The sequence below is a fragment of the Pteropus vampyrus genome, unplaced genomic scaffold (genome assembly GCF_000151845.1).
Source record: "Pteropus vampyrus isolate Shadow unplaced genomic scaffold, Pvam_2.0 Scaffold95, whole genome shotgun sequence".
Taxonomy (NCBI): domain Eukaryota; kingdom Metazoa; phylum Chordata; class Mammalia; order Chiroptera; family Pteropodidae; genus Pteropus; species Pteropus vampyrus.
The window spans coordinates 4,472,244-4,484,528 of record NW_011888876.1 but is presented as its reverse complement, the minus strand read 5'-3'; the positions used below and the strand labels follow the sequence as shown (position 1 = coordinate 4,484,528).

At 40.4% G+C, this 12,285-nt stretch overlaps 1 protein-coding gene across 1 annotated transcript in view; it reads right to left on the bottom strand.

Annotated features, from left to right (window-relative positions):
* The window catches only part of PSMB7 (proteasome subunit beta 7), a 58,233-nt gene extending 49,255 nt beyond the window's left edge, over nucleotides 1–8,978 (bottom strand). Inside the window, exons 1-5 of the mRNA XM_011364307.2 lie at nucleotides 8,821–8,978; nucleotides 8,293–8,386; nucleotides 7,395–7,492; nucleotides 5,981–6,121; nucleotides 641–756 (exon numbers count right to left, since the gene is read on the bottom strand). Of these exons, the coding sequence (XP_011362609.1) occupies nucleotides 641–756; nucleotides 5,981–6,121; nucleotides 7,395–7,492; nucleotides 8,293–8,386; nucleotides 8,821–8,882 (511 nt within the window). The 5' untranslated portion in view covers nucleotides 8,883–8,978. The remainder of the gene's footprint in view (nucleotides 1–640; nucleotides 757–5,980; nucleotides 6,122–7,394; nucleotides 7,493–8,292; nucleotides 8,387–8,820) is intronic.
* Between the last annotated feature and the right edge of the window lie 3,307 nt (nucleotides 8,979–12,285).

Sequence of the window (12,285 nt, the reverse complement as noted above, 5' to 3'; positions counted from 1 at the left end):
AAGGGGGACTCCGGTCACTCCAGCTTAAAGAAAAAAAATCTGCATGTGCCAGGCCCGTTCCCTCAGCGAGGCCTCCTCTCTGGCCCTCCCTCTGCCCAGGAGGCTCACCTATTCAAACCTTTTTACGAGACCTGCTGTGGCCTTCCATTCAACACACGGGTCTGCCTTCCATCCCAATACTGCAAGTCCCCTCACCCTGCATTAATTTTTTTTAACTTTCTGTTTTGAGATAATTATAAATTCACATGCAGATGTTAAGAAATAATATATCGAGTTCTCATATACCCCTGAGCCGGTTCCCCTCAAAGATAATATCTTGCATAACCGTGATACAATATCACCTGCATTTTTTCACCTGGTATTTATCACTAAAAAGTGATATTATAGTAGCTGTTGTTATTGTCCACTCCCACTAAAAAATAAACTCCTTGCAAGCAAGAATCTTTATCAAACTTTTGTTCACTGTTATATCCCAAGCACAAAGAACAGGGCCCAACTAATAGGAAGAGCTCAATAACTATTTGTAGGATGAATCGAAGCACTGCACTGAACTGTCTCCTCTAACAGGAAATCGACCAGCTTTTTAACAGACCACCTTGGTGAATAAGAGGATTCTGAATCAGAGAAACATTACACTTACCCATGGTGACATAAGGCAACTTATCAGTTGATCCATGAGGATAGATGCTGTAGAGGTGAGGTCCAGTAACATCTACGCCCCCCAAAACTAGGGCTGCACCAATGTAACCTTGATACCTGGTTATCAGAGTATGCATAAGAGAGAGGGAAAAAAAAAAAAAGAGCCCACATTATATCACTGTAACTTAACCAAAAGCTATATGAGAAATCAGAAAATAAAAAGCTTTTCTTACACTGCTAGTGTTTCATTAAGTGGTTACTGTTTTGATGGGAACAAAATGGGGAATGGAATGAACTTTAGTTCAAATCTATTATCGGCCAAAAAAAACTAAATTGTATGAGGCACTCCACTACCTTATTTCATCTCAGTCTCACGTCTCCCTTTAAAAGGGCTCTGTAATTCTCACTTCAGAGAAGATAAAATCAACCCAAAGACGTTAAGTACTTGTCTCAGAGCCAAGCTTTGCTTACTGCAAAGATTATCAGCATCCTTCCCATCCACTTCTCTGTGATCAGTAGATGAGCTCCCAAGTTAACAATGAGTTGCTAAACTCAAGCTGTTCAAATTATCAGCCTCACCACAGCCTCACAGGAAAATGGCTAAGGTCAAAACACCTTCCCTTTAAAGAAATTCAGAAAAGTATAATCATAAATATGAGCTCATACTGAGTAAAAGAGAAAAGTATTTCATCATTCAGGGAAGCAAATGATGAAATAACTCCATGATAACCTATAAAACCCATTGCTACCGCCCACAGGATAAAGCTATACCTCTCAGGAACATGGACAGGAATACATTTTCCAACCCACCTCACTCCCACCTCTGTTTAATTGTGCATATATTTGTTCCTTTGGACCCTTTACCTGGCTGGTTTTCCACTTCTATAGATTGCTTTCCCTGTATTTGGTTCAATTGTTTACCATTAGAAGTGCTACGCTTGATAAATATACTGGATTTAAAATTCTCCACTGAGAGCCTTTAGCTCATTGGGAAGAAAAGAAAAATGAAACCAACACATGTGGAATTCGTCTAATGATATAATCATTAAAACTGAAATAATTAACACAAGAACCAATCAAAGTCATAACTTTAGATTGTCTGAGATAAAGCTACCCATCAGGAAGCATTCTAGGTAAACAGAATAGTCAAGTCCAATATTTCCTGTGTCCCTTGAGTGCCGAATTGTTATTTCAGAAACAATCTTCTATTTATAAGTGAAAAATTAAAAAGAGGGAAAAGATTTCAGAAGAAGCCTCAACAAGAAAGGGCCCTGACAGGGGAAGAAGGTGGTCCTAAGGCACATGAGCTAGCAGCAAGGTCAAGATGACATTCCATGGCTCTGGGATGAGAAGCCAGAATCACCAGACCCACCACTCCCACCCCAGTCCACTGCCTGATCCACTACACCAACTACCTACCAAACACGGTGTTTAAATAAAGTCAATAATAATCAGCTACTTCCCTTCAAACTAAAATATGTCTGTTTGATGCCTTTAAAAGAGTCTGAGATATTTTGGCAAGTTACTGAAATCCTTAAAAACTGATGCAGAAATTCTACCTCCAGGAGTCTGATTCTAAGGATATAATAGGACAAATATGCAAAAACGAATGCACAAATATGTTTACTGCAGTACTGTTTCTGATGTTAGAAAAATGGGAACAGTCAGAGGAAGACTTAGCTAAACTGATACAGCTATACAACAGAACACTACACAAACATGAAAACCATGCCACATTTTCTCACCCACTACTGACAGTAGTGCAACTTAGTATAATCTTTCTCAAGGATAGTTTTGGCAAAATGTATCAAAATGTTAAATATGCTTATCTTTGACCCAGCAATTCCACTTCTAGGAATTTATTTTAGAATATAGCCTAAGGAACTAATCACACAAGTATCCAAAGGTTCTGTGTTCCAAAGGGTGACAATACTTTAAATACCTTAAAACGAGCAACATTGTCCATGTTCAAAAACTGGTTAACAGAATGGAATACTGTGATATCACTAAAAATTATGATATTCATCAATGGTTCTTAAACTTTTATGGGTCAAAGACTTCTTTGAAAAACCTATTAAAACTGTGGAGCCCAACCCTATAATAAGCGTACATAAAAAAAGTTTTTTACTATTTCAGGAGGGTTACAGATCTCCAAAAACTCCTCCATGGACTCTAGGTAAAAACCCTGGATGCCGAGCTATTCTACTGATGGGAATAATAGTCACAATACACAGGATCGGTTACAAAACACCTACAGCAGGATTCCATTTTTTGCAAATGCATAGAGTAGCATATATTATGTGTCATATAAAAGGTCCGAAAAAAATCTCAAGATTTACAATATATGTGTCTAAATGGCAGATCATCAGGTAACATTTACTTCCTTCTTTTCACTTTTCTATATGCCTGGATTTTTTACAATGATCATACATTACTTTTTAAATAATGTTTTAAAAGACTATTTTCATTTTGAAATGCTCCAACACGGAAACCATTCAAGATGCCCTGGTACATGAAAATATTAGTTTATGTACAACTACGATCACATTACAGAACAAAATATGTATTATTAAACAAAGAAAAAAACTTGAAGGGTATAATCTGCTAGCACCAATTGCTTATGGGTGGTAGGAATCCAGATAATTTCTACATTTTTTTACTTTACCATATCTTCTAGCTTTTTCTACTGTGAACATGTATGAGTATACGAAAAGAAAGATGGAAAGAACGAACAAATAAAGGAACTTAAAAGACTAGAAGTATATACATCCGACCAAAATGTGATTTTCCCTGAATGGCAAAATTTTTAGTTTTTTCTTTGGACTTTTCAGTATTTTCCAAATATTCTACAATGAGTATGTGTTACTTTCACAAGGAAAAAAATGCACAATATAATAAAATTTTTAAAAGAGCCTCTCTGTGTTCATATAGTTTCCAGAAAAAGAGAACAGTATATCACAAAGATTTCTATTAGACTAAACGAAGAGGCCCCATGCTCAGAAGGAACAACTATCACATCATGCACATCTAGCCCTCACAAAGTAAAATAAAGAATTTCTCGTTTAAATAAGGAAATAAAAGTCCACCTGTTTATCAAACCCTCTTTTCTCACTGATCCACATAACAGGAAACAGGTTATTCAGGAGGGGAAAAAAGATACAGTAACAGCAAGAGTACACCTCATACTCTTCTTCAGCTTCTGAATTTGATGATCTAACTGAAGCAGGCCCTGTACAAGGCACTGTTGTAGCCTTGCTTCTTTTTTCATTTCCTCCTCAAAAGTCAAAAGACACAGAAACTATTATCCCCATTTTAGTGAGGAAGAAACTGAGGCTAAGAAAAGTGGGGTGAACAGCCCAAGGTCACACAACTGTAAGTGCTGGAGACAGGACTCGAACCAAAGTTCTAAAGTCAAATCCTGTGCTTTATTTCCTTAAAGCGCTGACACATTTTATGTAACTCAACAAAAATGTTAGAAGACATAAAGGACAACAATTATCCTGGATTAAATTTTTAAATATTCCTCTCACAACTTCCATGAAATTTAACTTTTACAAAATATAATAAACTAAAAAAAAAACACTGAAAAAATAATCTAGAATTCCTAAAACATCCTAAAGAGATTAACAGAAACATATGTTAGATTTAGCTAAATGCTTTAAATGACACTGTAAGCAATCTTTAAATATTCTATTTACTGAAATTTTCCAATTAAAAATGTTTTAAATGTAATACACCACACAAACCAGCAGAGGGAGCACTGTATTTAAAATCAAAATCAAAAATGTCTTCAGAAATCTTGACATGTGCAAAAACAAGTTCTCATACTGTACTGGGAGAGTTTATTTCATAGGCAATAATTCTCCAGGTCTAGGATGATGATGATGTACATAAATAAATGGAAATCACTGACATAAGCGCTCGGTACAGCCAGAGCAGGAATTAGGTGGCTATGACTATGCTTCCTGCCCATATGATTCATAAGTCCTGGTCTCCTCACCTGTAAAATGGTAACTACTATACTACTGCTGCTGCAGCTACATTGAACTTCATACACACTTACTGAGAATCCACGTGCCACGCTAGACTCATAGATGAAGACCTGCAAATTTATAGGAAAGCAAGGGATGGGCAGGAAACAGCGGGAAGGGGCAGTGACTCACAGACCAGACACACGCTCCCGTGTCTAAACGTAGTTCCAGAATATTACTGCCATGTGTTACCCCACCCGCTTTCTGATTTTTTTTCCCCCAAAGAAGCCAGAAATCTAAATTTTTAATTCAAATCTCCCAGTTTATAATTACTGGCCACTATTTTTTTTTAAACCACTATGTGACCCAAATAAAATTTCTCTACAAGCTGAATAGGACCTCTTGAGCTGCCAGTTTACAATATTTGCTTTCTATTACTGCTACTCTTTAATTGTCACAGGCCTGGAGGCAGCTGCTGCTGCTGCTTGGGGAAAAGATAAAATGTTTCGTGTAAGTTGCTTAACGAATGAGGAGGACCAGAATAAAGATCTCTGGTCAACTAAAAAAAAAAAAAGGACCATGATGCGCACATTCCACAAAGGAAAGAGGAGAGAATTTGTTAAAGGCAAGGCAGGTCCCAAAAGGAGAAGCCAGTATTCCAAGCCAAGACTAACTACCCGGGCTATTTCCTCTATTATATACTGCCTCTCTTCATGAGAAGCAAATGAAAAAATGGACTTATAAAGTGAAATCTGTCAAGACTATAAAGTGATGATATGATTATTAAGGAGGAGAGAAATTAAACTAAGAGGAACTGTCTGTGAGAGACAGAAGGGAGTGAAGGTCAGGCAAGTGACTGCATGTCTTTAAGCTTCAATTAGTTCACATATAAATTGGAGAAGCCCCTATCTCAGCATTCAAATGATGTAATGAGATCATGCAAAAAGCACTTTAGTACAGGGCCTGGCACAAAGAGATAAATACTGGTTAATATTGTTATTTTTCACTTCGTTGCTTTTCTCCCTTGAAAGGGGGAGAAAAAAATCATTTTTGCTTGTGTGTGTTTGCAAATGACTCAAAGGTTCCTTCCGGCTCTAACTTTCTTCCTATGAACAAAAATATTTTTTTAAATCCAGTAATATCCCTATGCCTCAAGAAATGACTCAACTGGTTGCACGTGATTTACTCATAAAAAAAAAAGACCCCATAAATCCGAATCTATTATCAAAAGCCTCATAAAATTAAAACGGCTTTTTAGTAACAATTCATTTCTAAAATATAATGAGTATTACTGAATGCTTTTTCTCTCAACGTCTGGGCTTCCCTTGGCTGCAAAAGATGTTACAGAAATTCTCATTCTGAAATCTTACCTGAAAAGCATCTGCTTCAGCATCCGATTGGCCGTCACGACTCTGGGAAGGCGACCAGTGGAGAGGGAGTGGAGCTCCAAGTTGGAAGAAATGAGCTGGGTTGTCATATCCGTGTCTGCAGCTGTTCCAGCACCACAACAACTAAAAAAATACAATAACAAGCGAGCTGTAATTCAATCGCCAGAGAGCTCAATTAACAGTAGAGCTTCCTGGATAACTTCCATGTAGTTCAGGTGCATAGAGAGATGTTTTTGAGTATAACTGCACCATTGACTGCTCTCTAAACAATCTTAAGTAAACGTAAAATTGAACATACACATCTAATTATATGCCAATATACTTTCTATGGTCCAATGAAGCATTTGAAATCACTAGTTTCTGTGCACCTAAAAGAGTACATTTAATTAATTCTATGATTACAGCTAAGTTGTACAAAAGGATAACGCATGTTAAAATTCTTGCAACTTAACATTTACCAAGTATTTAATACCAGGTGCCAGTCACTGCACCAAGTGCCGAGAATAAAGAAAACATAACAAAGTCCTAGCTCTTGATTTCAAAGCTGAGCGGAAGAGATACAAGTTAACAAAAATTATACCTTGTATAACACAACATAGAGCGGAAGAGATACAAGTTAACAAAAATTATACCTTGTATAACACAACATAGTACAAAATGTTATGGGAAATTGGAGGAGAAAGCAATTAATTCTGATCTTTGAGCAGTTTCCTATGAGCTGAATTTGGAAGAATAAAAAGACTATAAGCAGAGAACAGAAAAGGACATTTCTAAGCAGAGGGGCCGGCATTTGCAAAGGGGAAACAGCTTGGAGAGGAAGGGAACAGGGACATGAGGGAAACAGGGACAGTCCAGCTGTAACGGGAACAGGGATGATGGCAGCTAAGTAGGCTTTTTGTGAGTTTGCGCAAGGCCTTAAATATCATGCTCTAGAGTTTCGATTTTATTCTGAGAGCAGTGTAAAAATGCGCAAAGTCACTTGAAAAGTTTCTAAAGAGGAAAGGGACTTAATCAGATCTGTGTTTTACAAAATCCACTGTGACAGAAAAATGAACAATAGAGGTGGAGAAGAGTCCAGAGGCAGACGGGCGATTTAAATGACAGCTGCAATAGTCCTCCTGAGAACAAAATCCAAATTAAGGTCTCGGCAGAGGGAAGGATAGGAGGGAATGGATTTAAAAAGCACACAGAAGACATAACCGAGTACCAACTGGATTGAAGACTATAGCAAAGAGAGGATTTAAGGATGAATAGCTTAGGTGACAGGTGAATAAAATACCATTTAAGGGAGATAGAAAATAGATTGAACAAAAGGTTTTAGGGAGAAACAGTAAATTCAATTTTAGCCCTGACACGTTTGAAAATACAGAAGTTATTCAAACTAATCAATACTTACTAAATGTTAGGAGAAATGAAGTGTATTTTTGAACAGTTCTTGTCAGCAACAACCATTCCTTCAGTTGCCCTTGTATCTGCTCCAAGAACTATGCCATCCTATTTTTAAAAAATATATATTTTTAAGCAAGCTTACATACATAAACCACAGATCTCTACTTCAGTTTAGGGAAAACAATGTTGGCCATCCCCTGGTCCCCCAAACATCTACCCACCCACACACCAAAACTCCTACCAAAAATATTATGCTATACTTTCAGAATTCAAAAAGAAGTTTATTAACAGAAGTTATTGGTTGAATCCTGAGTAGGTGATAAAAATGATCATTCCTGTTTTCAAATAAAACTCAGAGATTCAGTGAATTCCTTATGAATCAGAGGTAATATGGGAAAGTCTGGATTAAGACACAGAAATCCTCCTATTAAAATAGCCATCTGTCAATTTCTTTTAAAAAGATGACACTCTTTACCTTTAACGACAATAATCATTATCGCTTTTGACCCTTACAACAATTTAAGGACGGAGTTACTATGTCCATCTGATGGACAGAGAAAGTGTGGCTGTGAGAAGGAAAGTGACTTGCCCAAAGCTGGAGGCAGCATATCAGTTAACTGGCTAAATAGACCTGTCCGACCTCAAACCTTTTATTCTCCCATTACATCATCCTGCTTTCTAATGTAATAACAAGACAGAAAAGTAAATCGGCCTACTGTCAAAAACTCTGCCAAGCGAGAATATAAACTGTTGATAAAGCGCACGAAACCTAACAAAGTCTCTCTTAAAGGATCATTTCTTGATGTCTCTGTAACACGAGCCGTTCCCAACAGAGCCCAAAGAAGTAAAGGAAGCCTGGTTCATGTAATCAGTTCAGTCACTACTTTTGGCCTGTCCCGGCTTACCTTATAGACCACCCCCGCAATAGTTGTGCCAGTTTTCCGGGCTGCTGGAAGCTTGTACCCTTTCTTTGCAAAATCGGCTTCCAAGACGGCATTTCTAAGAGCAAATGAGAGAATAAAGCGTTGAAAGTCAAGATCACATTGCGCCGGACTGGTAGGAAGGGTACCTGATAGGGAACTAGGAAAAAGAACATACTATTTTATTTTCTCGCCCATCTGTTCACTCAATGCTCCCAACATCTGGACTATTACCCCGTTTTTTCCAGCAAAGAGAGCGTCAGAAAGGAGCAGAACCTCGCCTAAAGAGACGGAAAAGGAGGGTGTCCAAACGCGCTGGAAAGTGGGAGAGCAGACCTGGCCTCAGGAGAACCCACGCTCAGGCCGTGATTCCCCTGAGTCACAGGGGCCGCGAGCCGCAGGCTCTGCCGTCCACCCTTCCCTTGGACTTCTCAGATCGGACCACGGCCCAGCGCCAACCCCGGCACCGCACTCCCGCTCCCGCCCTGAACCCGGCCGCGCGCATGGTCGCACCTGCGGCAGTTATCAAAAGAAAAACCTCCAACCGGTGGCTTATACACTGACACAGCCGCCATCTTCTTAAGAAAGTATTTCCGGGGCCGGAGGCGGGAGCAAAGAAAAAGAGCCGAGTACTTCCGGCGCCGCTGGCGACCTGAGCTGAAAGGGCGAGGCAAAGTCGGCGCTAAGGCGATTGGTCTTAGGAGTTGCGGGCAACTAGAGGAGCCCGGAGGTGTTTGGAGTATAACGCCCCAAGTGGCGCGGAGGAAAAACTGACTCCTGGAGCCGGGAAAGGAATTGTCCAAGGTGGACGCACCAGAGACCAGGCCTCCTGCAGACAGCTCCTCCAGATCAGAGCTGTTTCTACTGTTAATTCAGCTCCATGGGGCTTTGGAGACAAATACACGCACGTTCCAGACACAGCCCACTGCCTCCTTGCATTGAGCAAGTCTTCTCAACTCTGAATCTGTTTCCTCTGCTGTCAAATGGAAATAACAGCTACCTCGAAAGGCTGCTGTGAATTGAGCAAGAAGCACATGAAAAGATGTTTAGCATCATTAGTCATTATGAAATGCACATCAACACCACATGCAATACCACTGCACAACCACTAAGATGACTATAATAAGAAAGACAGATAATAACAAGTGTTGGCGAGGGTATGGCGAAATTAGAACCTTCATGTACAGCTGGTGGGAATGTAAAATGGTGCAGCTGCTCCAGAAAACAACTGGGCAGCTCTTCCAAAAGTTAAACATAGACCCAGGATTCCTCTTTTATGTATATACACAAGAGAAATGAAAACATGTTTACAAAAACTCATACACAAAATTCATAGAAACATTACTCATAATAGCCGAATAATAGAGACAATGTTCATCATCTGATGAATGGATAAACAAAATGTGGTACATCCATACAATAGAATATTATTCAGCCATAAAAAGGAATGACGTGCTGATACAGGTTATAATGTAGAAGAACCTTAAAAACATTGTGCCAGGTGAAAGAAGACAGGCACAAAAAGCCGCATATGGTATGGTTCCATTTCCATGAAATGTCCTTACTAGACAAATCCATTCAGCCAGAAAGTAAATTAGTGGTTGCTAGGAGATGGAGGGGTGAAGAAACTAGGGAGTGGCTGTTTAATGGGTATGGAGTCTCTTTTGAGGGTGACGAAAATGTTCTGGAATCAAATAAAGGTAATGCTTACACAACCTTGCGAATATACTAAAAAAAAAAAACACTAAATTGAACATTTTTAAATGATAAATTTTATGCTATGTTAATTTTATTTCAATTTTTAAAAGGCTGCTATGAGAATTGAACATTGTACATGAAAAACATCTATCCTGGAGCATAACAGCTTCTGAATAAATAATTATCATTGTTAATACATTTATTTAATCCTGCCAACAACCCTAAGAAATAGCTGTGTAACTCAATTCATTTTACGGATGGAAATTAAGGTTTATTGAAGTGAAGTAACCTGCTCACAATGCACAGCAAGTAAATGACAGCCTCGATAACTGTGGAAGGAGTTAATTTACTCAGCAAATATTTATTGACCACCTACTATATATCAGACATGTTTCTAGGTATGAATGAATGAATGGATGGATGCATCCTGATCACCTAGAACCAATGTCCGTCACAACTATGTGTTCAATAAATATTTTTCAAAGGTTAAATTCTCTTGCATTATTTCTCTGGGTCTTTTGTGTGGATTAAAAAAAATGAAGCCTCATACACCTGCCTCCACAGGAATCTACTGGTGAAAAAGTTTGAATATTTCCTGTGTTACCAACTTTCTACTCTGGTGAATATAAGAAGTAAAAAGACTTGGACTCTGCTCTAGAGAAGTCCACTTCCTAATGAGACTCAACTTCAGAAGACCTAGACAGGACAGGTCAACATACCTGGACACTGTGGGGTCAGTAAATAATTATAGAATGAAAGATGACCTCTACAGCACTTAGCAAACTCTCTCACCCCGCTCTGGGCTCAGCCCTGACGGAATGAACACAGAGATGAACCATCAGATGTAGTTCCTCCCATCATGTTATGGGTTGAATTGTGTCACCTCAAAATTCGTATGTTACAATCCTAACCGCCAGGACCTCAGAATATGACCTTTTTTGGAGAGAGGGTTTTTACAGAGGTAATCAAATTGAAATGAGATGATTAGAGTGGGCTTTACTCCAACATAACTGACATCTTTGTAGAAAGCAGAAATTTCGAGACGGACTTGCAAGGGAGAACGCATGTGAACATGAAGGCAGAGATGGGTGAAGCTTCTACAAGCCAAGGAATGTCAGAGGTTGCCAGCAAACCACCAGAAGCTAGGCAAGAGGCCTGAAACACCATCCAGAAGGAACACCCTTGCTGACAGCTCAATTTCAGACTTCTAGCCACTTATTGAGACAATAAATTTCTGTTGTTCGAGCCACCCAGTCTGCGGTACTTCCTTTTGGCAGCCCAAGCAGACTCATAGACCTCACGAGTCCACAGTCCAGGGGAAGAGAGAAGTCCCCAGAAAGACTCACAGCCCACTGTGCTAAGGGCTGGTGGAGGCAGCACGCCATGGGGTTGGGGGCTGCAGAAGCCTAGAGGCTCAGAAGGACAGAGTGTGAGTTCATGGGGTGAGAAGGCAGGAGGGACAGACACATGAGCAAAACTTGGGGTAAGACAAGCACAACCAAACGAAAACCCCCGGGCATGTATTGCTTTCAGGAAACAGTGATGAGTCTCATGTGGCTGCAGAGACAGTAAGCAGGGCAGGCTGCAGCCCCCAGAGGATGGTACAGGGGCACTTGCTTCCTGCTGGAGCTGGAGGAGCCAGGGAAGGATGTGGAAATGATTTGTTACCTCGGTTTGTCCCCGGGGCACTTGTCTTCTTAACTGGGTCTCTTTGGTATGGTTTTCACACTTGACAGAGCTGAGGTGGTGGCATCACCTAAGGCATCTGGAGGTGGCTCAGCAGAGGTCACCGGAGCCCAGCAGAAGGCAACAGAGAGCCTCTAGGGAGCCTGGGCCTGTCCCTAAAGAGGCAGAGCCCGAAGCCAAGTCAGCCTGGGGCAGGGCCTGGCACTGCCAGCGTGTGGGACAGCTCTAGGTCCCCAGCGCTCAGAGACTCCCGCTTCAGCCTCCCTGTCCAACATGACTGCTAACCCCTGGGACTGCAGCCCAGCCAGGAATGCCCTCCCCAGGGGCTGGGCACAGTCCCATTAATCCCTGGCAGTGCCACCAAACCCATCTGGCCAGTAAAGGCACCACTTCTGCTCTGGATTTGCCCATGTGACCTCAAGGGAGCCATCAGGCTCTCCGTGCCTCGGTTCCTAATAATACGGTAACAGCCAACATTCCCTAAGAGTATCCAATGGCCTGAGTCCTGTTCTAACCACACACACGATCATCGATCATCATCGTGGGCACCTAGAATGTGCCAGACACTAGGAAAACAGATGATCAAGAGACAGA